General features: G+C 48.1%; 1 protein-coding gene across 3 annotated transcripts; it reads left to right on the top strand.

Annotated features, from left to right (window-relative positions):
* CPNE9 (copine family member 9) lies at window positions 1-27,203 on the top strand. 3 transcript variants are annotated; one of them, XM_010337830.3, is made up of 20 exons: window positions 1-384; window positions 889-929; window positions 1,051-1,097; window positions 1,181-1,284; window positions 1,750-1,786; window positions 2,251-2,327; window positions 8,475-8,538; window positions 8,659-8,762; window positions 8,921-9,025; window positions 10,517-10,558; window positions 10,887-10,962; window positions 11,068-11,121; window positions 11,564-11,625; window positions 12,704-12,750; window positions 13,682-13,863; window positions 14,128-14,255; window positions 22,619-22,721; window positions 23,660-23,717; window positions 24,060-24,133; window positions 26,808-27,203. In XM_010337830.3, exons 1-20 carry the CDS (start codon window positions 65-67, stop codon window positions 26,991-26,993), a joined length of 1,911 nt encoding a protein of 636 aa, XP_010336132.2. In that variant the 5' UTR covers window positions 1-64; the 3' UTR covers window positions 26,994-27,203. The 3 variants fall into 3 exon arrangements, with proteins under 3 accessions (XP_010336132.2, XP_074260935.1, XP_074260936.1); XM_074404834.1 differs by lacking the exons at window positions 22,619-22,721; window positions 26,808-27,203; XM_074404835.1 differs by lacking the exons at window positions 1-384; window positions 889-929; window positions 1,051-1,097; ... (1 more) ...; window positions 1,750-1,786; window positions 8,475-8,538 and having other exon boundaries at window positions 1,839-2,327.
* The last annotated feature ends 625 nt before the right edge of the window (window positions 27,204-27,828 follow it).

The raw sequence follows: 27,828 nt of genomic DNA, 5'->3' as shown, positions 1-27,828 counted from the left end.
CTACCAAGGTGTGGGTTGGAGTTGAGGGTCGGGTGAGGTTTCCCGCTGGCTCCACGCTGCTCCAATGGGGCGCGGGCCGCCCGCAGGGCCGGGCGGGGCTGTGCTGCCATCTGGAGCTGCTGCCGCCGGCGGCCACTGTCAGGGCGCGAGCGGCGGGAGCGCACGCAGGGCTGGAGGGAGTGCAGCCACTGTCGCCGCCGCCGCCGCCGCCGCCGCCGCCGCCGAGGCACATGGGCCGGCCCCGCCGCTGCCGTTGCCCCTAGCTCCGGCAGCCCTGGTCTCGCAGCCTCCTGCAGCTCGGGTCGCCCGACCAGCCATGTCTCTCGGCGGAGCCTCCGAGCGCAGCGTCCCGGCCACCAAGATTGAAATTACCGTGTCGTGCCGGTGAGCGGGCCGCGCTGGGGAGGGCTTAGGCATTGGCACAGCCCCATCCCCGGGGCTCAGCCCGGGCAGAGGCTAGACCCCGGGGGAGAGGTGTAATTGGCTGGAAAATCACAGCTGATGACGGGAGTCGCTGGTGGGATGGAGAAGGGGGGGATCTTGGGCAGCCCCACCCCGCAAAAGAGGGCTCAGCCTGCGGGTTTGGGAGTGGGTCGCAGGTACCCAGTAGGAGCTCGGCCCCAGGAGGACAAAGTTCTGGGGCGAACCCTCTTTCCTGGGCCCTTGGCGGCAGTGTGGGTGCATTCGCGTCCAGCGGGTTAGAGCCATGGTTCCTGGACAGCGATTTCCGGTGCTGTCCAGAGTGCTGACAGCGCGGACCCCAGCTGGGGGTAGTCATGAGGGACAGAGGTTCGCTGCGAGCCCTATGTCTCCCCTCAGTGCCGGGCTCAGAGCCGACTCGCGGCGGGCTCCAGGATGATCCACTCTCTGTCTGTTGCTTTTCTCTAGGAACCTGCTAGACCTTGATACCTTCTCCAAGTCCGACCCCAGTAGGCGGCTCCAGGACCGGGAGGGGGAACTTGGGGTCTGGGCGCGACTCAGGGGCGGGTGGAGTAGGGGAAAGGGGTGCCAGCCGACCTGACGTCCTTCCCTCCCCGCCCCCACCTGCAGTGGTGGTGCTTTACACGCAGAGCCAGGCCAGCCAGGAGTGGCGGGAGGTGAGTCCCAGAGCCCCATCTCCCGGCCCAGGGCCGCGCCCGGGACTGCACGTCCCATGCTGACCCTCCACCCCCCTGCCCAGTTCGGACGGACCGAGGTGATCGATAACACGCTGAACCCAGACTTCGTGCGCAAATTCGTCCTCGACTATTTCTTTGAGGAAAAGCAAAATCTGCGCTTCGATGTGTGAGGCCCCGCCCGGAATTCTGTCTTGGCCTGCCCCTCGACCTGGATCCACCCAGAATTCTGGCTGGCCCCACCCCCGCCTCGTCTCCCGGCCTGGTTCTTCCCCCAGGCCTCCCTCCCATTCTGAAGGGCCCCCTCTAGTCTGAGCCCTGCCCTCCAGTGATAAGTGGTCCAGTTCTGTCCCCCTGCTCTGGCCCCACCCACCACTCTGCTCCTATCGCAGCCCGACCACTTCAGGCCCGACCCCTTCCAGACGACCCTGCCCCCAGCAGCCCCTGACTTGGCCTCGACCCAGGTTTGACCCTCTTCCACCCTGACTCCTGCCCCAAAGGAGACCAAAGCTGAATTTGGGTCCACAGCTACCCATTCCTCCACCCAAAATGTTCACCAAGACTCGGTGCCCGACCCCTTTCCAGCCTCTCCCCCAGCCAGCCCCACCCCACACCGGTTCCACTCTTTTCCTAGGTACAACGTGGACTCCAAAACCAACATCTCCAAACCGGTGAGCAAGCATTTCCTCGAGGTTTGGCAGAGTTGCACAGGAGGTGCTTAGATGTGTTAAAAGACCCTTAGAACTTGTAACTCTCGGCCAGACCCCATCTTCTTCAGGCCCCCAACCCACCCTCCTGCGCCCTCTCCTCCTGCCTGAGTGTCCTCCCTGTGCCCCCGACTCACTGTTCCTCTTCCTTCTTGGCTGCCACTGCTGGGACTTGCAGAAGGTGAGGCTGAATGGGGCTGGGCAGAGGCTGGGGACACAGGCTTAGACTGATGACCCATCACGAGGCAGCGATTGCCACAGACCCCTTCTTTCACACCCCCTCCTTTAAAGCCCATGCTGGGCAGTGGCTCTTACACCACTCACCTGCCTGGGAACTGGCCTGGTCCTGGGCAGGAGCCTCACCGGGGCTGGGCTGGGACTCAGCACTCACAGAGCTTCTGGTCTCACTGACTCTTTGTCTTGCATAGGATTTCCTGGGACAAGCGTTCCTGGCCCTGGGAGAGGTGATTGGAGGCCAGGGCAGCCGCGTAGAGCGAACCCTCACGTAAGCTGAATGAGAAGGGGTGTGGGAGTGGGGTGGAGACTTCCAAATTATCCTTCCGAAAGATGCCACTGACTGATAGTAGTGGAGGCTGGGATTCCCCCCTGGTCAGGACAGCACTGGCTCCCATCACCCTCGTAGGAAAATCCAATCTTCAAGGCTCTGCCCAAGTCAGTCTCAGGCCTGACATGTCCTCTTTCTTTCTTTCTCCTCACTCTTTTTCTAAGTGTGATTCAACCTTTAAGGTCCATTTTCAAGCCCCTCTCCACAGGGAAGCTCCCCTGGACTAAATCAAATCCACAGGAATTTCCATTACATCCACTCATTAAATATGCATTAGCATGTTTTATATGCCACACCCTGTTCTAGGCACCCAGGGCTTCATCCATTCCACAAGCACTATGTATACCTACCCTATGTTAGCCACTCCTAAAGGAGACTAGCTTGCAGTGGTGAACAAAACAAAGGTTCTTGTCCTCAGGGGGCTGGATACTCTAGTTGTTGGGGGGAGGACAGCACAAAATAGACATAAGTAAATTACATAGATTAGACAATATTAAGTGCTATGGGGAAAGAGATCAGTAGAGCAGAATAAGGGGAACTGGAAATGCTGGGTGAGTGGGAGGTGCAGGATTCAACAGTGTGGTTGAGCAGGCCTCATGGACAGGTAACTTTGGATCAACAACCTGGGGAGGTGAGGGAGTAAATGGTACAGACATATGGAGGAAGAAAGCTCCAGGCAGAGGAAACTGTCAGTGCAAAAGCCTGGTGCATTCAAAGAACGGAAAGGAGGCCAGTATGACTGTAGCCAGGTGACTGGGAGGCAGGAGGAAGTGAGGTTAGAGAGCTAACAGGGCCTTGCAGTGGACTCCCACCTTTACTCTGAAATGGGAGTCACTGGAGGGCTCTGAGCAGAGGAGTACCATGATATGACTGCTTGCAAAGGATGGTGCTAGCGGTGGGGTTCAGAATAAACCTTGGGTGGCCAAAGGTAGAAGCAGAGAGCCAATGAGAAAACTCTGACAGTAATCCAGCACGCTACCAGTGAAGGAGGGGAGAAGTGGTCAGATTGAGGATATATTTTAAAGGTGGAGCTAACAGGTTCCTGATAGATTGAATATGAATGTGAGAGGAAAAGAGGAGTTGAGGGCAATACCAAGGTCTTTGGCCTGAACAACAGGAAAGATGGAATTGACACCAGGTGAGAATAGTGGGGGGAAAAAAAGCAATGAAGACCCAGACATGATGGTATGCACCAGTAGTCCCAGCTACTCAGGTGGCTGAGGTGGGAGGATCACTTGAGCCCAGGAATTTGAACTCCTGGGCTCAAGCTTGGGTGACACCCCAAGCTGGGTAACAGAGTGAGACTCTGCCTCTGGACAAAAAACAAACAAACAAACAAAAAACATGTGAAGGAGAAGCAAGTTGGGGGAGGAATTCAATCATGAGTTCAGTCTGACATGTTGAATTTTATGTTTCATAAACATATAAAACGTTAGACATCCAAGTGGAGGTATCAAATGAGTCCTGGATGCTGGTTTTGTTGTTGTTATCTTCAAGACAGGCTCTTACTCTGCAGCCCAGGCTGGAGTGCAATGGTGCAATGATAGCTCACTGCAGCTCAAGTTCCTGGGCTCAAGGAATACTTGCACTGAAGCCTCCCAAGTAACCAAGTAGCTGGGACTACAGGTGGATGCCAGCAGGCCCAGCTAATTTTTAAATTATTTTTTCTAGAGACAGGGGGGCCTCACTGTGTTGATCAGGCTGGTCTTGAACTCTTGTCATCAAGTGGTTCTCCTGCCTTGGCCTCCCAAAGTGCTGGGATTACAGGCATGAGCCACTGAGGCCGGCCTTAGATGTTAACTTTAAAGCTATGCTATTAGATAAGATCACCAAAGGAGGGAAGGAATGATAGGAGAAAAAAAGAGAGAAAGAGACTAGAGAGAGAGAACCAAAGACTGAGGCTCCACAAATTGGACCTAGAAAAGAAGACTGAAAAGGAGCAATTAATGAAGTTGGAGGAGAAGCAAGAGAGGGTGATGTCATCATGGAAGCAAAGAAAAGAGTATCAAGGAGAGAGTTACCAACCACGTCAAATGCTGCTGCAGCTCAGATATGATGAGGATTGGGAATTGACCATTGCATTTAGCAAGATGAAAATCCCTGGTGACTCTTTTTTTTTTTTTTTTTTTTGAACGGAGTTTCGCTCTTTGTTGCCCAGGCTGGAGTGCAATGACGTGATCTCAGCACTGCAACCTCCACCATCCAGTTTAAGCGATTCTCCTGTCTCAGTCTTCTGAGTAGCTGGGATTATAGGCACCCGCCACCATGCCCAGCTAATTTTCGTATTTTTAGTAGAGACAGGGTTTCACCATGTTGATCAGGCTGGTCTCAAACTCCTGACCTCAGGTGATCCGCCCGCCTCCCAAAGCACTGGGATTACAGGTGTGACCACCGCACCTAGTCCCTGGTGACTCTTACAAGCATAGTTTTGAAGGAGAGATGGAGGTGAAGAGAATGGAAGAAGAGGATGGGAGTCAAGGAATTTTCCAAGGAGTTTTACAGCAAAGGGCAGAAGAGAAAAGGAGATGTGTGACCGGGCACCATGGCTCATGCCTGTAATCCTAGCACTTTGGGAAGCCAAGGAGGGTGATTCACTTGAGGTCCGGAGTTCCAGACCAGCCTGGCCAACATGGTGAAATCCCACCTCCACTAAAAATACAAAAAAATTAGCTGGGAGTGGTGGTGCACCCTTGTAACCCCAGCTACTCAGAAGGCTGAGGCAGGACAATCACTTGAACCCGGAAGCAGGAGGTTGCAGTGCGCCAAGATCAAGCTACTGTACTCCAGCCTAGGCAACAGAGGCAGATTCTGTTTCAAAAAAGAAAAGGAAAAAAAATAAGGGAAAGGAGATGTGGCTGAAGCAGGAAGGGAGGTCAAGAATAAATTTATAATGTTTTAACACAAGGCCGGACCCGGTGGCTCACTCCTGATCTCAGGTGATCCACCTGCCTTGGCCTCCAGATGTGAGCCACTACGCCCGGTTTTTAGGAGGTCGAGGCAGGCGGATCACCTTAGGTCAGGAGTTCGAGACCAGCCTGGCCAACATGGTGAAACCCCATGTCTACTAAAAATACAAAAAATATCTGGGCATGGTGGAGTGTGCCTGTAATCTCAGCTACTTGGGAGGCTGAGGCAGGAGAATCACTTGAACCCAGGAGGCAGAGGTTGCAATGAGCCAAGATAACACCATTGCACTCCAGCCTGGGTGACAGATCGAGACTCCTTCTCAAAAAAAAAAAAAAAAAAAAAAAAATTAACATGAGATAAATTATACGACACTGGCCAGGTGTAGTACAATGCCAGCTACTCTGGAGGCTGAGGTGAGAGGATCACTTGAGCCCAGGAGTACAGGAGCAGCCTGGGCAACATAGTGAGACTCCATCTCTCCAAGGAAAATTATACCACATTTACATATTGATGGGAATGCCCGAGTAGAAACTGAAAACTTGATGTAATAGAAGGAGGTGAGCGTTACTGAAGTGATTTTCTTGTGCAGACAAGACAGTATGAAATGTAGTACACAGTGGAGGGATAAATAGGCACAGGACAGTTCATTTATAGCAACTGTAGGAGTCACACTTGTGTGGGTGAAGACACTGGTGGCAGTGTAGGTGTCATGGTGGGTGGACATTCTCTTCTGGTTGCTTCAATTTTGACAGTGAGTAGGAAACAAGGTCACTGGCTGAGAATAAGGATGGGGGAGGAGGTTTTAGGGGTTGAGGAGAGAGAAGGAGTGAAACTGCCGTCTACCAAAACTGGAGAGTGAAGGGCCTCAGGATGTACAGTATGACTGAAGCAGCATTAAGGATCCTCTTGAGGTCTGCAGTCATGCATTTAAAATGACACAAGTTCACATAATTGTGTGTTTTTGTCTGGCCTTGTTCAGTTTCATAGGTGCAGTATGGGTTAGGCAGAGTTAGGCTTCATTATAGCTGTGGTTCTGCCAAACAAGTATAGCGAAAGTAAGACAAAAGGTTGGGCATGTGGTTCACGCCTGTAATCCAAGCACTTTGGGAAGTTGAGGCAGGAGGCTCTCTTGAGGCCAGGAGTGTTCAAGACCAGTCTGGGCAACATATCCAGATCTTGTCTCTACAAAAAGGAAAAATTAAAAACTTAGCCAGGTGTAGTGGTGTGCACCTGTAGTCTCAGCTACTTGAGAGGCTGATGTGGGAGCATCTCTTGAGTCCAGGAATTTGAGGCTTCAGTGAACTATCATTGTGCCACTGCACTCCAGCCTGGGTAACAGAGTGAGACCCCAACTCTTTTTTTTGCGACAGAGTTTCACTCTTCTTGCCCAGGCTGGAGTGCAATGGCACGATCTCAGCTCACGACAACCTCCACCTCCCGGTTTCAAATGATTTTCCTGCCTCAGCCTCCCGAGTAGCTGGGATTACAGGCATGTGCCACCATGCCTAGCTAATTTTATATTTTTAGTAGAGACAGGGTTTCTCCATGTTGGTCAGGCTGGTCTCAAACTCCTGACCTCAGGTGATCCACCTTCTTCGGCCTCCCAAAGTGCTGGGATAAAAGCATGAGCCACCACATCCGGCCTGAGACCCCAACTCTTGAAAAAAAAAGTGAGAGAAGGGGAAAATAGACAGGATGCAAGGGAATGACTATTATAATCACCGACTGGAATTCACACTGGATGGATAAGGTGGTAAGGGAGAACATCAAGGAGGCAAAGAACAGTAAGAAGGTAACAAGATCAACAATTTGTTGGTCCCAGATGTTCAGGCAAATTATCCATTTATTTATTTGTTTATAAGAGATGGAGTCTCACTCTGTCGGCCAAGCTGGAGTGCAAGAGCTTGATCTCGGCTCACTACAAACTCTGCTTCCTGGGTCAAGTGATTCTCCAGCCTCAGCCTCCCAAGTAGCTGGGATTACAGGCACCCAACATCATGCCCGACTAATTTTTTTGGTACTTTTAGTAGAGACGGGCTTTTACCATATTGGTCAGGCTAGTCTCAAACTCCTGACCTCAGGTGATCCACCCGCCTCAGCCTCCTAAAGTGCTGGGATTACGGGTGTGAGCCACCATGCCCAGCTGTAGGCGAATAGTCCCTATCCTCATCACATTCCCTCTTTGTAAAGCACAAAGAGTCAAAGACCAAAGGAGCCAAAGAAATAGTTCAACTCTGCTATAAAAGGATGTTTTAGACTGGGTGAAAAAAAAAAAAAAAAAGAAATAGTTCAACTCTCATTCTAAGGATAGGGAAAATCACATAGCAAGTTAGAGCCAGTGCTGGGACCTAGGACCCTAGTTTTCTCTCTGCCACATTTTGGATCCCTTTGGGAATCAGGGTTTGCAGGCCCCTATCAAAGCAACAAGTTCTCTTCCTGCTGGGGATAGGGGTCCTTCTATGCATTGTTCAAGCAGATGGAAGTGTTCCTTCTAGGATCAGGAAAGGATAAGGTCCCCTTGTCTTTAAAATCTTCCTCTCCATGGTCTTCAGAAAGAACATCAGCTTTGACCTAACAAACTGCCCTTTTGTTCCTGGGTCTGGACAGAACTTCTCCCTTATTCAGCATCACTGCTTACCTATTGGCTTTGACATTCCACCTCCCCCTGCCCCCAAACTCCCTGCGGGCAGTCTAGCAGAGCTGGAGAGTGCCAATTGCCCAATTCGTATCTATCACAGCACCCAGCATATAGTAGGAACCAGAGTCGGCTTTGAAGAATACAACCAGCTCATATCTGTAAAGCTTACGAGTTGCTTTTCCTTCCATGCACTCATTCAGATCTCTTCACAGCCCTGACAAGTCATCATGCTGTCCATTTCATAGAGAAAAAAACTAAGGCCGAGGAAGGGGAATAACTTGCCCAGGGTCACACAGCTTAACAATCATAAAATCCACTGACTCTGAATCTCATGTCTTTCTCACACTACTTTTGTGAGATGTTCACCTAAGCTGGTCTGAGCCCTTTTTACAGACCCCACCCAGTCAAAGTGAGGCCCTTCCTCACCAGAAGGCATTCAAGACAGAAGGGGCTGAATCCCCTGGCCCACCTAACCCCAGACTGGACTCAGTCCTTGTTGCCTACCCTCCCTCCTCTCACTAAGAGGCTTTTTCTGCTTCCAGGGGTGTACCAGGCAAGAAGTGTGGGACCATATTGCTGACTGCAGAAGAGCTTAGCAATTGTCGGGTCAGTAAGGGCCACATGCTAGACCCAGGAGCTCCCTTCTCTCCCCATAAGCCCTTTAATGGACTGTCTGAAGGCTATGGGCAATTTGGATGTCACCAGCCCAACTTCATCCATCCCTAGGACATTGCCACCATGCAGCTGTGTGCAAACAAGCTGGACAAGAAGGACTTTTTTGGGAAATCAGACCCCTTCCTTGTGTTCTACAGGAGCAATGAAGATGGCACGTGAGTCACTGCCATCAGGGCTCTTAGACTGGAGGAGGGGCATGTGCTTCACAAATGGGGGATCTCAGGAATCTCTGAGGGCATCAGGCTCTGTCTCTGGATTCAGTCCTACCCCTGGTCTGCGATAAATTATACCAATCCCTCCCACTCCCCTCTAGGTTCACCATCTGCCACAAGACAGAGGTTGTGAAAAACACGCTGAATCCTGTGTGGCAGCCCTTCAGCATCCCTGTGCGGGCTCTGTGCAATGGAGACTATGACAGGTTGGCTTCAGCATAAGCTGGGGAGTAAGGAGCCGAGGACATGCCAGTGGGGTTCCTGGGCCCAAGAATAATAGTAGAAGTATCCTAATAGCATTGGATGGTCCTGCTCAGTGAGACAGAGTTTGGGACATGAGGTTGGGTGGAAGGAGAGGCAGATGAATAGCCACACAGATGGAAAGGTGGACTACCCAGGGATGGATCAACTGATGGATGGAATGGTAGGTGGACAAGTAGATGAAGGGGGAGAAGAACAAATAATAAGCAGATACATGAATGGATTGCTGGATAGGTAAACTGGTGAATGGCTGGATGCGTATGCGGATGGACATATAAATGAATTGGTGGGTGGGCAGAAGGGCAGACAAATGAATGGATAGCAGATGAATGGATAATTGGACTGATGGGTGGATTTGCGGATATACAGATGATGGGTGATTAACAGATGGATGAGCTAATGGATGAGTGGGTGGGTGATAAATGAATAAATGAGAGTTTGATGGATGACTGGGGAGGCAGGAGGATGAATTGAAAAGCAGGTGGAATACAAAAAGATAGGTAGATTGACAAGCGGATTGATGGTTGGATAGGTGAATAGATGGCAAATGGATGAATGGATGGATTTGTGGGTGAATTAGTTGATAAATGGGTATAAAGTAGATGGATAGGCAAACCAAATGAGTGAGCAAATGGGTGATATAAAGGTAGATGGTAGGTGGGAGGGTGGAAGAACGGATGGGCACATGAATGAGTAGATGAATGACTATGCTGATGAGTGGATAACCAGACGGATAGATGTTATATAGTTGGGTAGATGCATAGACAGACAGATGGATGCTTGCATGCCTCAGTGAGTCAATGAATGGCTAAACGTATAGGTAGGTGGCTAAAGAGATGAACTGATAGGAAATTGGACTGGCAAATGTATGGGTAAATAGGTAGCTAGATGGATAGATAAGATGGTTGGATGGGCTGATATACTGATAGGTAGATATATGGAATGATTTAGGGATGACAGTTAAGAACAAAGTCTTTGGAATCAGGATGCCTGAGTTTAAATCTCAGTTCAGTCATTTACTAGCTATGGGATCTTAGCCAAATTGCTTTTTTCGTGTGTGTATCTCAATTTCCTTATCCCAAAATAAGAATAATGATACTTTACATAGGATGATTGTTAAGTTAAATGAGACAATCTGTGAATGTGCTGAGAACAATGCCTGGAATACAGTAAGGCTCGGAGTGGTACAGAAAAAAAAACAAAAAAAAGTACTCGTGGTACTAACAGTAGTAGTATTAATAGGGGTAGATGGCTGGGTACAGGCATGGACTAATGAATGAATAGACACGATGGGACGGGAGGTAGGTTTAAAGATGAACAAGTTAATGGAAAGACAAATGGGTGGATGGGGAGGTGATATGTATATGGTTAAGTGTATGAGGTGTCTCTGGGGTTTATCATACACACTCAGCATATGTTTATCTCCTACATTTCAGAACAGTGAAGATTGATGTGTATGACTGGGACCGGGATGGAAGGTAGAACTGCCCCACATGGTCCCTTCTCCTGTACTTGACCCAAGCAGTTCTCAATAATATGTTGTACATTCACTGAGAACCCCAAAGTAGCTTTGGGAGCCAGGAAAGGTGATGATAAACACCAGTGTCTTGGGTAAAACTGATCTCCCCATCGCCTCTCGGACACTGTCTCTTCCCATTTTTCCCTATGTTTGGCCTCCCTTCTGGCCCCAGCACTAGGGCCCTGCGGCCTAAGTAGGGGCTTAGGATAGGAGGAATAAAAGATTGGTTTCAGGTCTGGTTCCAAACCAGCAGCAGCTGCTGCTTAGCCATGCCTACCTCACTGCAGCCACGATTTCATTGGTGAGTTCACCACCAGCTACCGGGAGCTGAGCAAGGCCCAGAACCAGTTCACAGTATATGAGGTGAGCATTTCAGCCTTGCCCAGGTCACCCAGGCCCTCTGTCCTAGTGTGCTCAGTCTGGACCTCTCTTCCTTTGTTTCTTATCATCACTGTTACCTCCACTTAGGTCCTTAACCCTCGGAAGAAATGTAAGAAGAAGAAATATGTCAACTCGGGAACTGTGAGTGCTCCCTGGAACTGTGGCCCTCCCTGGATCCTTCCATGTCTGTCCCCACTGACACAGCATGACAAATGTTGAGGGCAAGGCAAGACAGTGGACACAGATTACTTGGAATAGTAATATTGGCCACAAGGAGCACTGCTTAACTTTTTCTTTGTTTTTTTCTCAGGAAAATTTTCAGATTTTACTCTTTTGCAGAATGAAAGAAAAAAAACTAAGTTGCATTTCCCAATTTAATATACTTTTGGAAAGCCAACTATGTTTCTGACAGCTTCCCCTTTTTTCCTTGTCAGAAGTTGAACAGGGTGGGGCTGGCTGGGGGAGCGGGTAGAATCATTTGCCTCAAGTCACGTGCCTCCTTCCAAACCCCATGTGCCTCACTCCCTTCTACCACCCCAACTGCCTTTTCCAAAGTGATAGGGCTGCCTATTCTATCCCACAGGTGACGCTGCTCTCCTTCTCTGTGGACTCTGAATTCACTTTTGTTGATTACATCAAGGGAGGGTGAGTCACAGGCCAAACTCTGGGCTGAAAGCCTAACAATAAATTACTCCCAGTTCTGAGCCCCAGGTTTCTTATTTATGAATGGTCAGGGCTTAGTGACATGGAGATAAATTTTAAAACACTTGGCCAACTACAAAGTGCTCTGTAAAATGCAAAATACTGCTCCTCTTAGTTCCCGTCATGGGGCTGCCTTACATTCTTAGCTTTCAGCTCCTTCATGGCTCCCAGACCAGTGGTCTTCATTGGTGGCCCCAGTAACCTAATTGGAGCCAAACGAAGTTATATTCAGGCAAGAGGAAAAGGTAGAGAGAGTGGGAAAAACCAAGCAGACTATAGGGGACATTCTGCTTGGTCTGGAGGAGGCAGGCAGACCTGGGAAAGGTACTTTGCTTCTCTGCACTTCACTTTTCTCTTATGTAAAATGGGGATTTTTTTTTTGAGATGGAGTTTCTGACATTTTGGGCTGGATGATAAAATAAAATAAAAAATAAAAAAAAAAGAGAGAAGGAGTTTCGTTCTTGTTGCTCAGGCTGCAGTGCCATAATGAGATCTCGGCTCACCACAACCTCCACCTCCCAGGTTCAAGTGATTCTCCTGCCTCAGCCTCCAGAGTAGCTGGGATTACAGGCATGCGCCACCATGCTTGGCTAATTTTTTGTATTTTTATTAGAGACAGGGTTTCTCCATGTTGGTCAGGCTGGTCTTGCACTCCCAACCTTAGGTGATCTGCCTGCCTCGGCCTCCCATAGTGCTGGGATTATCCACCAGGGATGAGCCACAACACCCAGCCAAATGGGGATATTAAGTACTACTTCAGGGCTATAGTAAGGCTTAAATTAAATGACATTTAATACACTTGCCACACAGTAGGCATTTAATTCTGCTGCCTGAAATGTGGTCCATGAGCCAGCAGCATCAGCATTACTTGGGAGTTTGTTAGACTCTACCCAGATCATCTGGATCAGAATCTGCATTTTAACGTGAGCCCCAGGTGATCCATATGTACATTATTGTTTGAGAAATCGTGATGTAATAATTATTAGTTCCTCACTTCTCAACTCATCTGCTTCCCCAACAGGACACAGCTGAACTTCACAGTAGCTATTGACTTCACAGCTTCCAATGGTGAGGCATGGATGAGGGAACAAGGGGGAGGTGGGAAAGGACATCTAAGGGAGTCATTAGGAAGTGGTCTGGATTCTTACCTAGGGATAAGAGTTTACCTACCCAAGAAGCCCAGACTTAGGCAAAACCCAGCCAGGAAAATAGAGTGCAGAGAAATAGATGGGTAGATGGATCATGGAAGGTTGAAAGGATAGATAGCTCAACAGGTGGATAAGTAGACTCATGGATGAGAGAGAAACGGGGTATAAGGAGAGATGGATAGGTGAATAGGTGGTGAGTCATGAATGGATGCATAGATCCATGAAGAAATGGAGTGAGTAGATGGGTTGGTGAGTAAGTATAATAGGTTAGACAAGTAGATGCATGGATGGGTATGTGGGTGGACAAATGGACCAAAGTTTAAGTTGGGGAAATAACAAGTAATTAGCTAGGGGAAATGCATGAGTGGATGGATCCCTATGAGAATAGACAAGAGAATGAATGGAATGGAGAGGGCTGGCTAGCTGGATGGATAAAATAATATTGCTATGTAAGTGAATGGCAAATGAACAAAAATGGCAAGTGGACAAGTGGGTAGGTGGGTGGGTGGATGGATGGACAGATGGATGGATGAGTGCATAAGTGGATGGCTGTATAAAAGAATGGAGAGATTACTGGATAAAGATGCATAAGTAGACTTAAATATAGATCTATAACCAGGTAGATGGGTGGATGGATGTGTGGGTAGGTAGGTAAATGGATAAATAGGTATAGGGATGGGTGGGTGGACACATGGATAAATGAACAAATGGATGATTGGGTAAAATAAGGAGGGAGGGCATGAGTAGAGGGCAGGTAAATGGATATAGGTGAATGAATGCACACAAAGATAAGCAGGTGAACAGATGGATGATCCAATGATCATGAGGCTGGGGTTCCTGTGTCCCTACAGGGAATCCTCTGCAGCCTACCTCCCTGCACTACATGAGTCCCTACCAGCTCAGCGCCTATGCCATGGCCCTCAAGGCAGTGGGAGAGATCATCCAGGACTATGACAGTGACAAGCTCTTCCCAGCTTACGGCTTTGGGGCCAAGCTGCCCCCAGAGGGACGGATCTCCCACCAGTTCCCCCTGGTATGGTATGGGCCAGAGCCTACCCTCCATTCCCTGGCATCTGGCCCATCCAAGTTGATGATTTTTTTCTGTTTACATTTCTTCAAAGGGCATGCAGAGGAACAGGAAGCTATGAGAGGATAGCAGAGCAGGGAGGGGAGCAGGGCTGGATTTGGAGGGGAGCATGAAAGGGACTGAAGGAAAATGGAAGGAGTGAGCTGGGATCAGAGCACTCCTGGGTGTACCCTGCATGGGCTCAGCCTAGCAGGGCATATTCTTTGACAGAACAACAATGATGAAGACCCCAACTGTGCGGGCATTGAGGGTGTGCTGGAGAGCTATTTCCAGAGTCTGCGCACAGTGCAGCTCTATGGGCCCACCTACTTTGCTCCTGTCATCAACCAAGTGGCCAGGTAAGGAAACTGGTTGGGGGTGGGGGAAATGAGGGGACTCACATAAGGGACTCTCTCCCCAAGGATAGTCAGGAGCACTCTAAGTAATGTAGAATGATTTAAAGTATACAGGAAAGGCCAGGCACGGTGGCTCACACCTGAAATCCCAATACTTTGGGAGACTGAGGCAGGAGGATCACTTGAGCCTAGGAGTTCAAGACCAACCTGGGCAATATAGTGAGACCCCATCTGTCACTCTCTCTCTTTTTTTTCCTTTTTTCTTTTGAGACAGTCTCACTCTGTTGCCAGGCTGGAGTGCAGTGGCATGATTTCAGCTCACTGCAACCTCTGCCTCCCAGGTTCAAGCACTTCTCCTGCCTTACCCTCCCAAATGGCAGGGATTACAGGCACGCACCACCATGCTCAGCTCATTTTTGTGTTTTTAGGAAAGATGGGGTTTCACCATGTTGGCCAGGCTGGTCTTGAACCCCTAACCTCAGGTGTTCCACCCGCCTCAGCCTCCCAAAGTGCTGGGATTACAGGTGTAAGCCACCATGCCTGGCTCATTTTTTCAAAATTAAATATTTAAATTAAACAAGTAAAATATACAGGAGGATGTGTATAGGTTATATGCAAATACTACACCATTTTACATAACGAACTTGAGCATCTGAGGAGTTTGGTATCCACAGGGCTCCTGGAACCAATCCCCTGTGGATACTGAGAGATGACTATGCCTTATTATAGGGCAGAAAGGATATCAGCAAATTACCCTAACCCCACAGCTTAAGAATGACAACCCAACCCCTGAGTTTGGGTAAGAGAGAGAAGAGCCTACAGCACAGTGGTGAAGACCTAAGTTTTAGCATCAGACCTGAATGTGATCCTAGCTCCACCACTCACTAACTATGTGACCTTAAGCAACTTAGCCTCTTTAAGCATCCACTTCATCTCTGTAAGGTGGTGCAATAATGGATGACAATAGCAGCTTCCTTACAGAGTTATTGCAAGGTTAAAATTAGATAACAGTGTAAGAAGTATTAGTGCAGTGTCTGGCCCATGGTATGTGCTCAATAAATGGTAGGTTAAAAACTTGAAGAGTGGGCCGGGCGCGGTGGCTCAAGCCTGTAATCCCAGCACTTTGGGAGGCCGAGGCGGGTGGATCACGAGGTCGAGAGATCAAGACCATCCTGGTCAACATGGTGAAACCCCCTCTCTACTAAAAAAATACAAAAAATTAGCTGGGCATGGTGGCACATGCCTGTAATCCCAGCTACTCAGGAGGCTGAGGCAGGAGAATTGCCTGAACCCGGGAGGCGGAGGTTGCGGTGAGCTGAGATCGCGCCATTGCACTCCAGCCTGGGCAACAAGAGCGAAACTCCGTCTCAAAAAAAAAAAAAAAAAAAAAAAAAACTTGAAGAGTGACTGTCCAAATTTTCAGAATAAAAATAAACAAAGCAAAGAAAACCCAGATCATATATCGAATGACTTAAAAAACCAAAAAGGGTATTAAAATGAATTTAAAACAAATTTATGAAATGACAGAAATAAAACCAAATGTATGTCAATAAACACAAATAAGACAAGCTCTGTTTGACCTTAAAAAAGAAAAACATTATTTGATTGAATCGAAAATCAGCAAACTCCACTTTATAGTAAACAGAAGAAACCCAGCTAACACAAATCACCTCAGAAAGCTTAGAGGTAAAAAGATGAAACAAAAAGGGAATAGAAGTGGAAGGATTTCAGTGAGATTTATATGTCCATAGACTTTTTTCCCTAGCAAAGATTTATTTTTTTTTTAAGTTCAGGAATACATGTGCTATATAGATAAACTTGACACATGAGGGTTTGTTGTGCAGATTATTTCATCACCCAGATATTAATTCTAGTAGATTTGTTTATTTTCTAATTTGTAGTAATGATAATAGATTCTTTAATATTAACCGTAGAAAATTTCAGTAATCAAGAAATCACCCTGAATACTGCCCATGGAATGTGGATGTATATACAGTTCTTTTTCCTATGCATCCACAACTATACTCAAATTATTATGCATATAACATTTCATTACTGTTTTTTTTTTCACTAATACTAGAATGTGAGCATATTTTTTATTTTTATTTATTTTTATTTTTATTTTTTTGAGATAGAGTTTCGCTCTTGTTACCCAGGCTGGAGTGCAATGGCACCATCTCGGCTCACCGCAACCTCCACCTCCTGGGTTCAAGCAATTCTCCTGCCTCAGCCTCCTGAGTAGCTGGGATTACAGGCACGTGCCACCATGCCCAGCTAATTTTTTGTATTTTTAGTAGAGACAGGGTTTCACCATGTTGATGAGGATGGTCTCAATCTCTTGACCTCGTGATCCACCCACCTCGGCCTCCCAAAGTGCTGGGATTACAGGCTTGAACCACCGTGCCCGGCCTTATTTTTTATTATTAAGCAGACTTCTTAAATACTATCTTATGCAACTACACTAATTTAAAATTCATTCGTTCATTTAGTAAACATTCAGTAAAGGGGCAATGTGCCATGAGTGTGGGCTCTGGAGCCAGACTACCCAAGTTAACACACTGGTTCTATCACTCGCCAGCTGTGGCTTTGGTCCAAGACTCTTAACCTCTCTGTGCCTCATTCCTTATTTGTAAAATGAGGAAAATAACAATGTCTACTTCATCGGGTTGTTGTGAGGACTAACTAATTAATATATGTCAAGCACCTAGAACAGTGCCTGCCACATCATAAGTACTCTAGGTGTTTGCTATTACTGTTACTATTATTATCATTATTACTATTCAAAGGGCATCTGCTGTGTGCTCAGTTCTCTGCTGGGGCACTGAAGATTCACAGATGAATCAGATCTAGTCCCTGCCCCTGGGAGCTCCTGCCTTGGTGCAGGAGACAGAAATATAAATAAATCATTACCTTCTGTAGACCAGAGCTTCCCAGACTTTTCTAGCAAGTAGTCTGTCGGCAAAGGCAAGCGACAGCGTCCCTCTGGGGGAATCTGGGGGCATAGCCGAAAGCAGCCAGGCTGAAAATGTCTTTGAAGTTTCTGTATTTCATCTTAAAAATTCATGCAAATTTTATATTCTTCTCACATTGCATCCATGTTTAATTTAGGGAAAAAAGGTGTCTTAAGTGTAGTTATAGTCATCTAGCTTTATCCAGCAGATCATGCAGTGAGAACCCACTTAGAGGAGCAGAGAGCCCATCTTGGTGGGTGAGGCAGTATCCAAGAGAGAGGGGAAAGGGTATAGGGTCCAGTACCATAAAGGGTACTGCTCAGCTGGGTCTAGAGGATGAAATAGACTTTAGCACTGAATCAGAAGCAGAGTAGGCCTGGAAGAAGGAATGGCATGTGAAAAACACAGAGGCATGAAGGAGCAAGTTCATGAAACAGTGAAGAGTTTAGTAAGACTAGAGTGTGCAGTGTATACAGAGGACTATCCAGAGAATGGGCTGGGGATGGACAGTGAGAGAAGCAAGAACTCCAGCCTTAGGCTCAGCTGGTGAGCATGGGCTTGGACCCCAGCTTTTAACCCCTTGGGGATGCTAATTAATGTCTCTAAGCTTCAGTTTCCTCATTTTTTTTTTTTTTTTTTTTTTGAGACGGAGTTTCGCTCTTGTTACCCAGGCTGGAGTGCAATGGCGCGATCTCGGCTCACCGCAACCTCTGCCTCCTGGCTTCAAGCAATTCTCCTGCCTCAGCTTCCTGAGTAGCTGGGATTACAGGCACGTGCCACCATGCCCAGCTAATTTTTTGTATTTTTAGTAGAGACGGGGTTTCACCATGTTGACCAGGATGGTCTCGATCTCTCGACCTCATGATCCACCCACCTCGGCCTCCCAAAGTGCTGGGATTACAGGCTTGAGCCACCGCGCCCGGCCCAGTTTCCTCATTTTAAAAATAGGAACTTTTTTTTTTCTGAGATGGAGTCTTGCTCTGTCACCCAGGCTGGAGTGCAGTGGTGTGATCTCGGCTCACTGCAATCTCCACCTCCCAGGTTCAAGCAACTCTTCTGCCTCAGTCCCATGAGTTGCTGGTATTACAGGCACCTGCCATCATGCCTGGCTAATTTTTGTATTTCTAGTAGAGATGGAGTTTTGCCAGATGTAGGCCAGGCTGGTCTTGAACTCCTAACAGGTGTGGATCCACACCCTTGGCCTCCCAAAGTGCTGGGATTACAGGCATGAGCCACTGTGCCCAGCCCTAAAAATAGGAATTTTTAAAGTGCCTACCTAATAGAATGGCGGTGAGGATTAAATTAGATCATGTATGTCAAGTGTGCAGCTGTGATTTTGATGATCACAAAGGACTCCATTGTTCCCCACTCTATAGCCAAGTGAGGCACTGATTGGCCTCCCCTGGCCATTCACACATTTCCTCAGCTAACTTCCAGATCAAAATAGCCTTGAGAATGCAAGGCATCTACAAGGAACCAAAGATACACCTCCTGTGCCCCCAAACCCTTCCATGATGTCCACTGTCCCGTCTCTTCTATAGTTTTTTGTTGTTGTTGTTGTTGTTTTTAAGACAGAGTCTTACTCTGTCACCCAGGCTGGAGTGCAGTGGCACCATCTTGGCTCACTGCAACCTCTGCCTCCCAGGTTCAACCAATTCCCTGCCTCAGCATCCCGAGTAGCTGGGATTACAGGTGCCTGCCACCACGCCCAGCTAATTTTTGTCTTTTTAGTAGAGATGGTGTTTCACCATCTTGGCCAGCCTGGTCTTGAACTCCTGACCTTATGATCCACCCACCTTGGCCTCCCAAAGTGCTAGGAATACAGGCATAAGCCACTGCACCTAGTTTTTTTGTTTTGTTTTGTTTTGTTTTTTAAGAGACAGGGTCTCACTCTGTCATCCAGGCTGAAGTGCAGTGGTACCATTCGAGCTCACAGCAGCTTTGAATTCCTTAGCTCAAGTTATCCTCCCTCCCACCTCAGCGTTCCAAGTAGCTAAGACCACAGGTGCATGCCACCATGCCAGGCTAATTTTGTTATTTTTTGTAGAGACAGGGTCTCCCTATGTTGCCTAGCTGGTCTCAAACTCCTGGGCTCAAGGGATCCTCTGATCTCGGCCTCCTGAAGCAGTGAGATTTCAGATGTGAGCCACCAGGTCCAGCTTTCTCTGCTAGGGTTCTACATGCAATTCCTCGTGGTTTGCACTTGCCATTCTCTCTCTCTGGAATGCTTTTCCCTTTACCTTCCCATCCTCATCACCCCACCCTACTCCCCATCACCACCTGGCTAAACCCAACTCATTTTTCAGGTCTTAGGTTAGATGTTACACCCTCAAAGCCTGACCTCAATGTATTTTAGAATTCAGGCTGAGGCTGAGGCCACCTTGGCCTCCCAAAGTGCTGGGATTATAGGCATGAGCCACCACACCCAGCCAGCCACCATGCCTGGCCATGACCCTCCTTTACATTACCTACTCACTTCCTGAATTCTGGCCCCAGCCTCCTCAGAGACATGGCTTGGTACCTTTTCCTGTCACTTACTCATTTCACAAATACCAACTGCATACCTAACATGTATCAGGCACCAAGCTGGGTGCTGAGCAGGCTGCAGATAATAGGATATTGTTCTAGGGGAGAGAGAGGTTTAAACTACTAAAATGCATTGAGGTTAGGCTTTGAGGATGTAACATCTAATCTAAGACCTGAAAAATGAGGTTAGGAGTTCAAGACCAGCATGGACAACATGGTAAAACACCGTCCCTACTAAATATATAAAAATTAGCCAGACGTGATGGTGAGCACCTGTAATCCCAGCTAATCAGGAGGCTGAGGCTGGAGAATGGCTTGAACCTGGGCAACAGAGTGAGACTCTGTCTCAAAAAAAGAGAGAATCATGACCCATTCCCACTCAGCCTAGGCAAACTGAGCCAAAATTATTTTATTTAATTAATTTATTTTTTGAGACAGAGTCTTCCTCTGTCACCCAGGCTGGAGTACAGTGGTGAGATCTCAGCTCACTGCAGCCTCTGCCTCCGGGGTTCAAGCAATTCTCCTGCTTCAGCCTCCCAAATAGCTGGGACTACAGGCACACGCTGCCACACCCAGATAATTTTTGTATTTTTAGTAGAGATGGGGTTTCACCATGTTGGCCAGGATGGTCTTGATCTCCTGACCTCATAATCCGCCCACCTCAGCCTCCCAAAGTGCTGGGATTACAGGCATGAGCCACCGTGCCCGGCCTATTTTTACTTTTATTTTATTTGGGGTCTTACTCTTTCTCCTTGACTGGAGTGCAGTGGTGCAGTCATGGCTCACTGGGCTCATGTAATCCTCCTGGCTCAGCCTCCCGAATAGCTGAGACTATAGGCATGTGCCACCAAGCCCAGCTAATTAAAATTTTTTTGTGTAGAGACCAGGTCTCATTATGTTGCCCAGGCTGTTCTCAAACTCTTGGCCTCAAGTGATCCTCCTGCCTCAGCCTCCCAAAGTGCTAGGATTAAAGGCGTGAGCCACCCCACCTGTCCCCAAAGCTATTTTATAATTCTACAACCTCTCCATGCCTCTCCTCACATTTTGAGATCAGTTTTCTATACAGCACCGTCCAATAGCACTTTCTGCAATGATGGAAATGTTCTGTATCTATGCTGGCCAATATCGTATTCACCAGCCACATATGGATGTGGAGCACTTGAAAGTAGCTAGGGTGACCAAGGAACTGCATGTTTAACTCTATTTAATTTAAATTTCAATGGCTACATGCAGCTAAGGCTACCTTATTGGACAGTATAGCTCCATCCTTTCCAATCCACACAGGCCTGGAGACTGGAAGTCAAGAGACCAGGGTCTGCCACTGCCTTTGTGTCCTCTCTAGGTCTGTTTTTTAAAATATGCAAAATAAAGGGACCGGACTCAATGACTTCTGCAGTCCTTTTCAGATGAGAAACAATCTTGGATTCAAAGACTAGTGAGAGCGGGAAAAGGAGCCTTGGAAGCAGCTATTAGACTGGCTGGGGAGGACTGCATGGGACCCAGCAGCCCAGGCAATGACATGTGGTCAGCAGAGGGAAGAAGGGAGAAAGAAATGGGAGAGACAGGGAAGCAAGGAAGCCTTCAGCCTTTCCTCTTGCTCATGTATAAACATCAAAATCTTGCCAGGGGTTGATAAATCTCTGTCGGGTCTAAGCTCTATGCTCCCTCAGCCACATGGCCCAGTCTGCTTCCCTTAATTTCTGTCCTCCAGACAGGGGAGCTGTCCTTTAGTCCCACTACAGCGTCTTTGTCCTTGCTGTTCCCTCTTCCTAGAAAGATCCCTCTCCTCTTTCACTTAGCCCCTCTATCCTCAAACATCACTTCCTTAAAGAAGCCTTCACTGACTTTCTGGGTCACATCAGGATCCTTTCTTTTTATTTACTCTTTTTTTTTTTGAGATGGAGTCTTGCTGTGTCCCCCAAGCTGGAGTGCAGTGGTGTGATCTGGGCTCACTGCAACCTCTGCCTGCTGGGTTCAAGCAATTCTCCTTCCTCAGCCTCCTGAGTAGCTGGGATTACAGGCATCCACCACTGTGCCCAACTAATTTTTGTATTTTTCATAAAGACAGGCTCTCACCATGTTGGCTAGGCTGGTCTTGAACCCCTGGCCTCAAGTGATCCATCCACCTTGGCCTCCCAAAGTGCTGGGATTACAGGTGTGAGCCACTGCACCCGGCCAGGATCCCCCCTTGTACCCTGTCATAGCAGTGTCCCTTCCGTCACAGCACTCATCACAGTGGTAATTTTACACCTTTTTGTGTGATTCTTGGATTAATGTCTGCCTCACTCCAGGGGGCTGAGAGGGATTTATTTTTTTCTCCTCATGTATTTTCAGTGCCTACCGTAGTTAAGTGCTCAATAAATATTACTGAAGGCAGATCAGGTACGGTGGCTCACGCCTGTAATCCCAGCACTTTGGGAGGCTGAGGCGGACAGATCACTTGAGGTCAGGAGTTTGAGACCAGCCTGGCCAACATGGTATAACCCCATCTCTACTAAAAATACAAAAAACAGCTAGGCATGGTGGCGCATGCCTGTAGTCCCAGCTACTCTGGAGGCTGAGGCAGGAGGATCACCTGAGCCTGGGGTAGGCGGAGGTTGCAGTGAGTTGAGATCACACCACTGCACTCCAATCTGGAAAACAGGGTGAGACACTGTCTCAAAAATACACACACACACACACACACACACACACACACACATACACACACATATTGAGAGAAAGAGAAAGGGAGGCAGGCAGAGGCAGGGGCAGGCTGCCAGGTCTGGGGAAGGAGCATGGGTTTCAGAAGCTCCCACTGTCCACCACTGGCTGTGGAAGCTCTGGAGGTAAGGTGTTCCTTTGGCCTGTCTGGCTTTCAGCTGGATTCTGATTTGGCCTCTCATCCAGGGCTGCAGCCAAGATCTCTGATGGTTCCCAGTACTATGTTCTACTCATCATCACTGATGGGGTCATCTCTGACATGACGCAGACGAAGGAGGCCATCGTCAGTGTGAGTCTGAAGAGGAGGGCTTGGCAGGGAAGAGTAATGTTAATACTGTGAAGAGGCAAGATTTTATCCTCCTTGCAAGATAACAAGTTAGCCTGCCAGTTTCATGTATGCTGGCAGAAGACGCAAGAGTCTTGGATTAGAGACAGAGGACTTTGATTTCTAGCAAAAGCAGTAGCTGGAGTATTAGCATTTGCTTGAATTCTCTAAGTCCTGGTTCCCACTGGATGATGTGAAGAGGGACAGATGACACTTGCAGCCACTGTGGGTTGCATTACAGAAAAGGAACCCTGAGCATAGGGAATTTGAGTCTTTTACAATGGGCAGTAAGCATGCTTGCCTTTTGTTCCAAAGGTCTCCAGTGAGACCTTTTTTAAAAACTATGTTAGACAGTAAGCAAATATGCCCTGTGCTCTAGAGGAACATACTGAATCTTTCTTTTTTTGTTTTGTTTGTTTGTTTGTTTTTCCTGAGACAAAGTCTCGCTCTGTCGCCCAGGCTGGAGTGCAGTGGTGTGATCTTGGCTCACTGCAACCTCCACCTCTTGGGTTCAAGTGATTCTCCTGCCTCAGCCTCCCGAATAGCTGAGATTACAGGTGCCCACCACCATGCCTGGCTAATTTTTTGTATTTTTAGTAGAGACAGGGTTTTACCATGTTGGTCAGGCTGGTCTCGAACTCCTGACCTCGTGATCCACCTGCCTTGGCCTCCCAAAGTGCTGGAATTACAGGCCTGAGCCACTGCGCCCGGCAATGCTGAATCTTTCAAGGCTGACTGATACAGAAACATCCTTGAAAAAGTAGTATGGGTCAGAGAGAATCAATGCCTCTGCTTGCAAGATGTGCAGAACCATGACACACATACACGGAGAACTTTCTCCTAACAGTTACCTCCCTGGTGATGGCTGCTTGCCCCAACGGTTCACCCTCTTTCTCCCACAGGCCTCCTCACTGCCCATGTCTATCATTATCGTCGGTGTAGGACCGGCCATGTTTGAGGGTGAGTACGATGGGGTGTCCCTGAATGGGACTAAGAACTGAGGAGAAAAGTGGGAAGGGGTTGGGTACTTGGGCTTGCCTCACAGAAGAGACAAGGTAGATACCCCTGTGGAGCCTTGACCAAGTAACAGACCTTCTTTGAACCTGCTTCCTTATCAGAACCAAGGCTGATGATACTAATACTTCCCCCTGGGGTTCCTGGGAGGATGGACTTTGTGGAAGGCATAGGACTTGAACACTAGCATTAAGAATTCTCCTGATGACTCCAAAGCAGAGCTCAAAGGGAGGGGGCAGCATGGGGTATGCTGGAGAGGCATTCAGCTGAGGGGTGTCTTTTCTGCAGCAATGGAAGAGTTGGACGGTGATGATGTGCGCGTGTCCTCTAGGGGACGCTACGCAGAGCGGGACATCGTTCAGGTAGACCTGACCTGGGAGAGATTGTGGAGCTGAGAGGCACAGTGAGAAGAAGAGGCTAAATTGGGAGCCACTCACACTTGTTACCTTCTCAGTCTCCTACTTTCTTCCCTGTCACTCTTTCATTCTTTCTCATTCCTTGAATACATCCTTTCTGACAAATAGGAAGGTTGCTGCAGCCTTGGTACATCCATGGTGTAGGTCGGGAGATCCCCAAGGCTCCTGCCCTCTAGTGGAGGCAACCAACAATAAATAATCACACAAATAAATATCTCATTTGATTGTGATAAGCACTCCAGAGGAATAGCAAATGCCACTGTGAGAGCCTGTAACAGAGACCTAACATAGGTACAGTAGTCAGGAAAGGGTTATTTAGCTTACTGAGACCTAAGGGAGGGGATAAGCATTACCCGGAGAGGAGCAGCATGTGAGAAGGCTCTGGGGCTCAGAAGAACTGGCCCAATCAATGAAAAAGCAGAAGCTAGGGTGGGTAGCAGGTGAGTGTGAGATGGCAGGCTGAATTTGGGGGTTAGTTATAAAAGAACTGAAAAGCTCTTAAAGGATTTTACATACGATAGTGAGATGGTCAGACTTGCATTTTTAAAGGATCTCTCTAGCTGCTGCATGGAGAGTGGACAGCAGCAGGGCAAGAGAGAAGGCAGGTAGATCCATTAGTGAGGAAGCCTTTGAAGTAGTAGAGGGGAGGTGATAGAGATATGGCTGAAACAGTGGGGAGGGAGAGAAAGTGGTGGACTCAAAAGATATTTAAGAAGAAAATGTTACAAGACCTGATGATTAGATGATGATGGGGAATGAGGAAGGCTTCGAGGATGACTCAGTATTCCTGCTTAAGCAACTGGGTGAATGACATACCATTTGCTGGGAAGGGGAAAGCTAGAGGAGGAGATTTGGCAGACAGAGCTAGAATTCAGTTATGAACATACATACATTGGGTTCAAAGTATCTGTGACAACTGAATGGAGAGGTAATACGGGCAACTAAATATGTGGCTCTGGACTTTAAAAAGAGGTCAGGGATGAGCCCAAGCATGGTGGCTCGTGACTATAATCCCAGCACTTTGGGAGGCCAAGACAGGAGGACCTCTTTGAGACCAGGAGTTTTGAGACCAGCTTGGGTAACATAGCAAGACCTGATCTCTGCTACATTAGAAAAAAAAAAAAAAAAAAAAAAAGGCTGCGCGTGGTGGCTCACACTTGTAATCCCAGCACTTTCGGAGACTGAGGTGGGTGGATCACCTGAGGTCAGGAGTTTTGAGACCAGCCTGACCAACATGGAGAAACCCTGTCTCTACTACTAAAAATACAAAATTAGCTGGGTGTGGTGGTGCATGCCTGTAATCCCAGCAACTCGGGAGCCTGAGGCAGGAAAATCACTTGAGCCTGAGAGGTGGAGGTTGCAGTGAGCCAAAATGGTGACATTGTACTCCAGCCTGGGCAGCAAGAGTGAAACTCCATCTCAAAAGGAAAAATACAAATTAAATAAAAATAAAGCATAATTTTTTGAAAAGAGGTCATGATAGATATATAAATTTGGCAGTCATCAGGAAACAGAATTTTTTTAAATTCTCCCCTTTCTTATCAGCTCCTCTCCCCCAACACCTCGTTTCTTCTTCTCCTCTCCCCAACTCCCTCTCCTAGCCCTCTCTCTTTTCCCAGCCCCTTCTCACAGACTCCTCTTCCTTCTTGCCGCAACTCCATCTCTCTGGGCTCCTCCTGTTCTCAGGATCCGTTCTCCCTGGTCCCTGCCCCTTGTCTCCCCTGCTCCCTCCTTTCCAAGTCTCCCTCCCTACTTCCTGGCCTGCTCTACTTCCCTCCAGGGAACAATTTTTAAAGTCATGGATGTGTATGAAACCATCCAGAAAGAGAGCTGAGAGAGAGAAGGGACCAGGTTTAGAGAGCAAGTAGACCCAGAGGAATGGTGGTGGGAGTAGGGAGCTTCAAGAAAGGTAAGCAAGAAGCCAGAAGAGTGTGGTGTTAAGAGTGGGATGCGTCCAGAAGAATTATAGTCAAATGCAATGGAAAACTAAACAGAAGTCAAACAAGATGAGGACTAAAAATTACTGTTCATGGCCGGGCGCGGTGGCTCACGTCTGTAATCTCAGCACTTTGGGAGGCCGAGGCGGGTGGATCACGAGGTCAAGAGATCGAGACCATCCCGGTCAACATGGTGAAACCCCGTCTCTACTAAAAATACAAAAATTAGCTGGGCATGGTGGCGCACGCCTGTAGTCCCAGCTACTCGGGAGGCTGAGGCAGGAGAATTGCTTGAAGCCAGGAGGCGGAGGTTGCAGTGAGCCGAGATCGCGCCATTGCACTCCAGCCTGGGTAACAAGAGTGAAACTCCGTCTCAAAAAAAAAAAAAAAAAAATTACCGTCCACTGGACTGATTTAGCAACACGGGGCCACTGACGACATCAGCAAGAGCAGCTTCAATGGACTGTGTGAAGCCAAACTGGAATGGGTTGAGGGTGAATAGAAGGTGGAAAAAAAAGTGGGTGGAAAGACAGCAAATGTAGAAAACTGTTTAAGATGTGGGGAGGGAGATACTGGGATAGTTGGAAAGAGAAGTTGGGGATCAAAAAAGAAGCCTCCCTGCTGCACCGCCATGCTCTCTCTCCTGGTCATGGCTTATATCTTCTTGTCTGTGCCTGACCCAGTTCGTCCCATTCCGAGACTATGTTGACCGGTCGGGGAACCAGGTGTTGAGCATGGCCCGACTGGCCAAGGATGTGCTGGCTGAGATCCCGGAGCAGCTGCTGTCCTATATGCGTACCAGAGACATCCAGCCTCGGCCCCCACCCCCTGCCAACCCCAGCCCGACTCCAGCTCCAAAGCAGCCCTGAGGATTCCACATATCCAATGCCTCACAGTCTGCTCACCTGTTCACCCACTGCTTCTGCTTTAAGCCAGAGGCACCTGGAACCCTGGACCGAGGGCCAACTTGGAGGATTAGTGCTGGCTGACAAGCCCTCCACCTCCTTGCCTGCAGAAGGGCCTGGCACTATCACCACCTCCCTGCCTTCATGCCAATAATAAAGCTGATCTTTACTCCACCTCTGTTTCATGCGTCTTGGGGAAGGAAGGAAGACTATGGGACCCAAGCCTGGGGCCGCATCAAGAGGAAGGGAACCAGGATGCCTTCAGCTAGGTTCATCCCCATCCTAACATGTTCATCCAACACGTCTTCATACATTCTTCAAAGAGTTTAATAAGTGAAACTTTGTATGTTTTTCCTCAGGAGAGAGGCTCATAGTTGTTTTTTCATAAAATCCAGATCCTGCACATGGCCCATACTTTTCACCAGATTCTCAAACAAATTCCTGACAACTAAAGGAGATGACTTTGTACAACTCTATTTTGATCCGTTTATTCTGAATTATTATTATTTTTGAGATGGAGTTTTGCTCTTGTTGCCCAGGCTGGAGTGCAATGACGTGAACTTGGCTCAACGCAATCTCCACCTCCCGGGTTCAAGCGATTCTCCTGCCTCAGCCTCTGTAGTAGCTGGGATTACAGGCGCCCACCACCACACTTGGCTAATTGTGTATTTTTAGTAGAGACCGGGTTTCTCCATTTGGTCAGGTTGGTCTCAGACTCCCGACCTCAGGTGATCTGCCTGCCTCGACCTCCCAAAATGCTGGGATTACAGATGTGAGCCACCACGCCCGGCCTTCTGAA

This window comes from Saimiri boliviensis, chromosome 8 (genome assembly GCF_048565385.1).
Source record: "Saimiri boliviensis isolate mSaiBol1 chromosome 8, mSaiBol1.pri, whole genome shotgun sequence".
In the NCBI taxonomy this organism is placed as follows: Eukaryota; Metazoa; Chordata; class Mammalia; order Primates; family Cebidae; genus Saimiri; species Saimiri boliviensis.
This window is presented reverse-complemented; position numbering and strand designations above follow the sequence as displayed.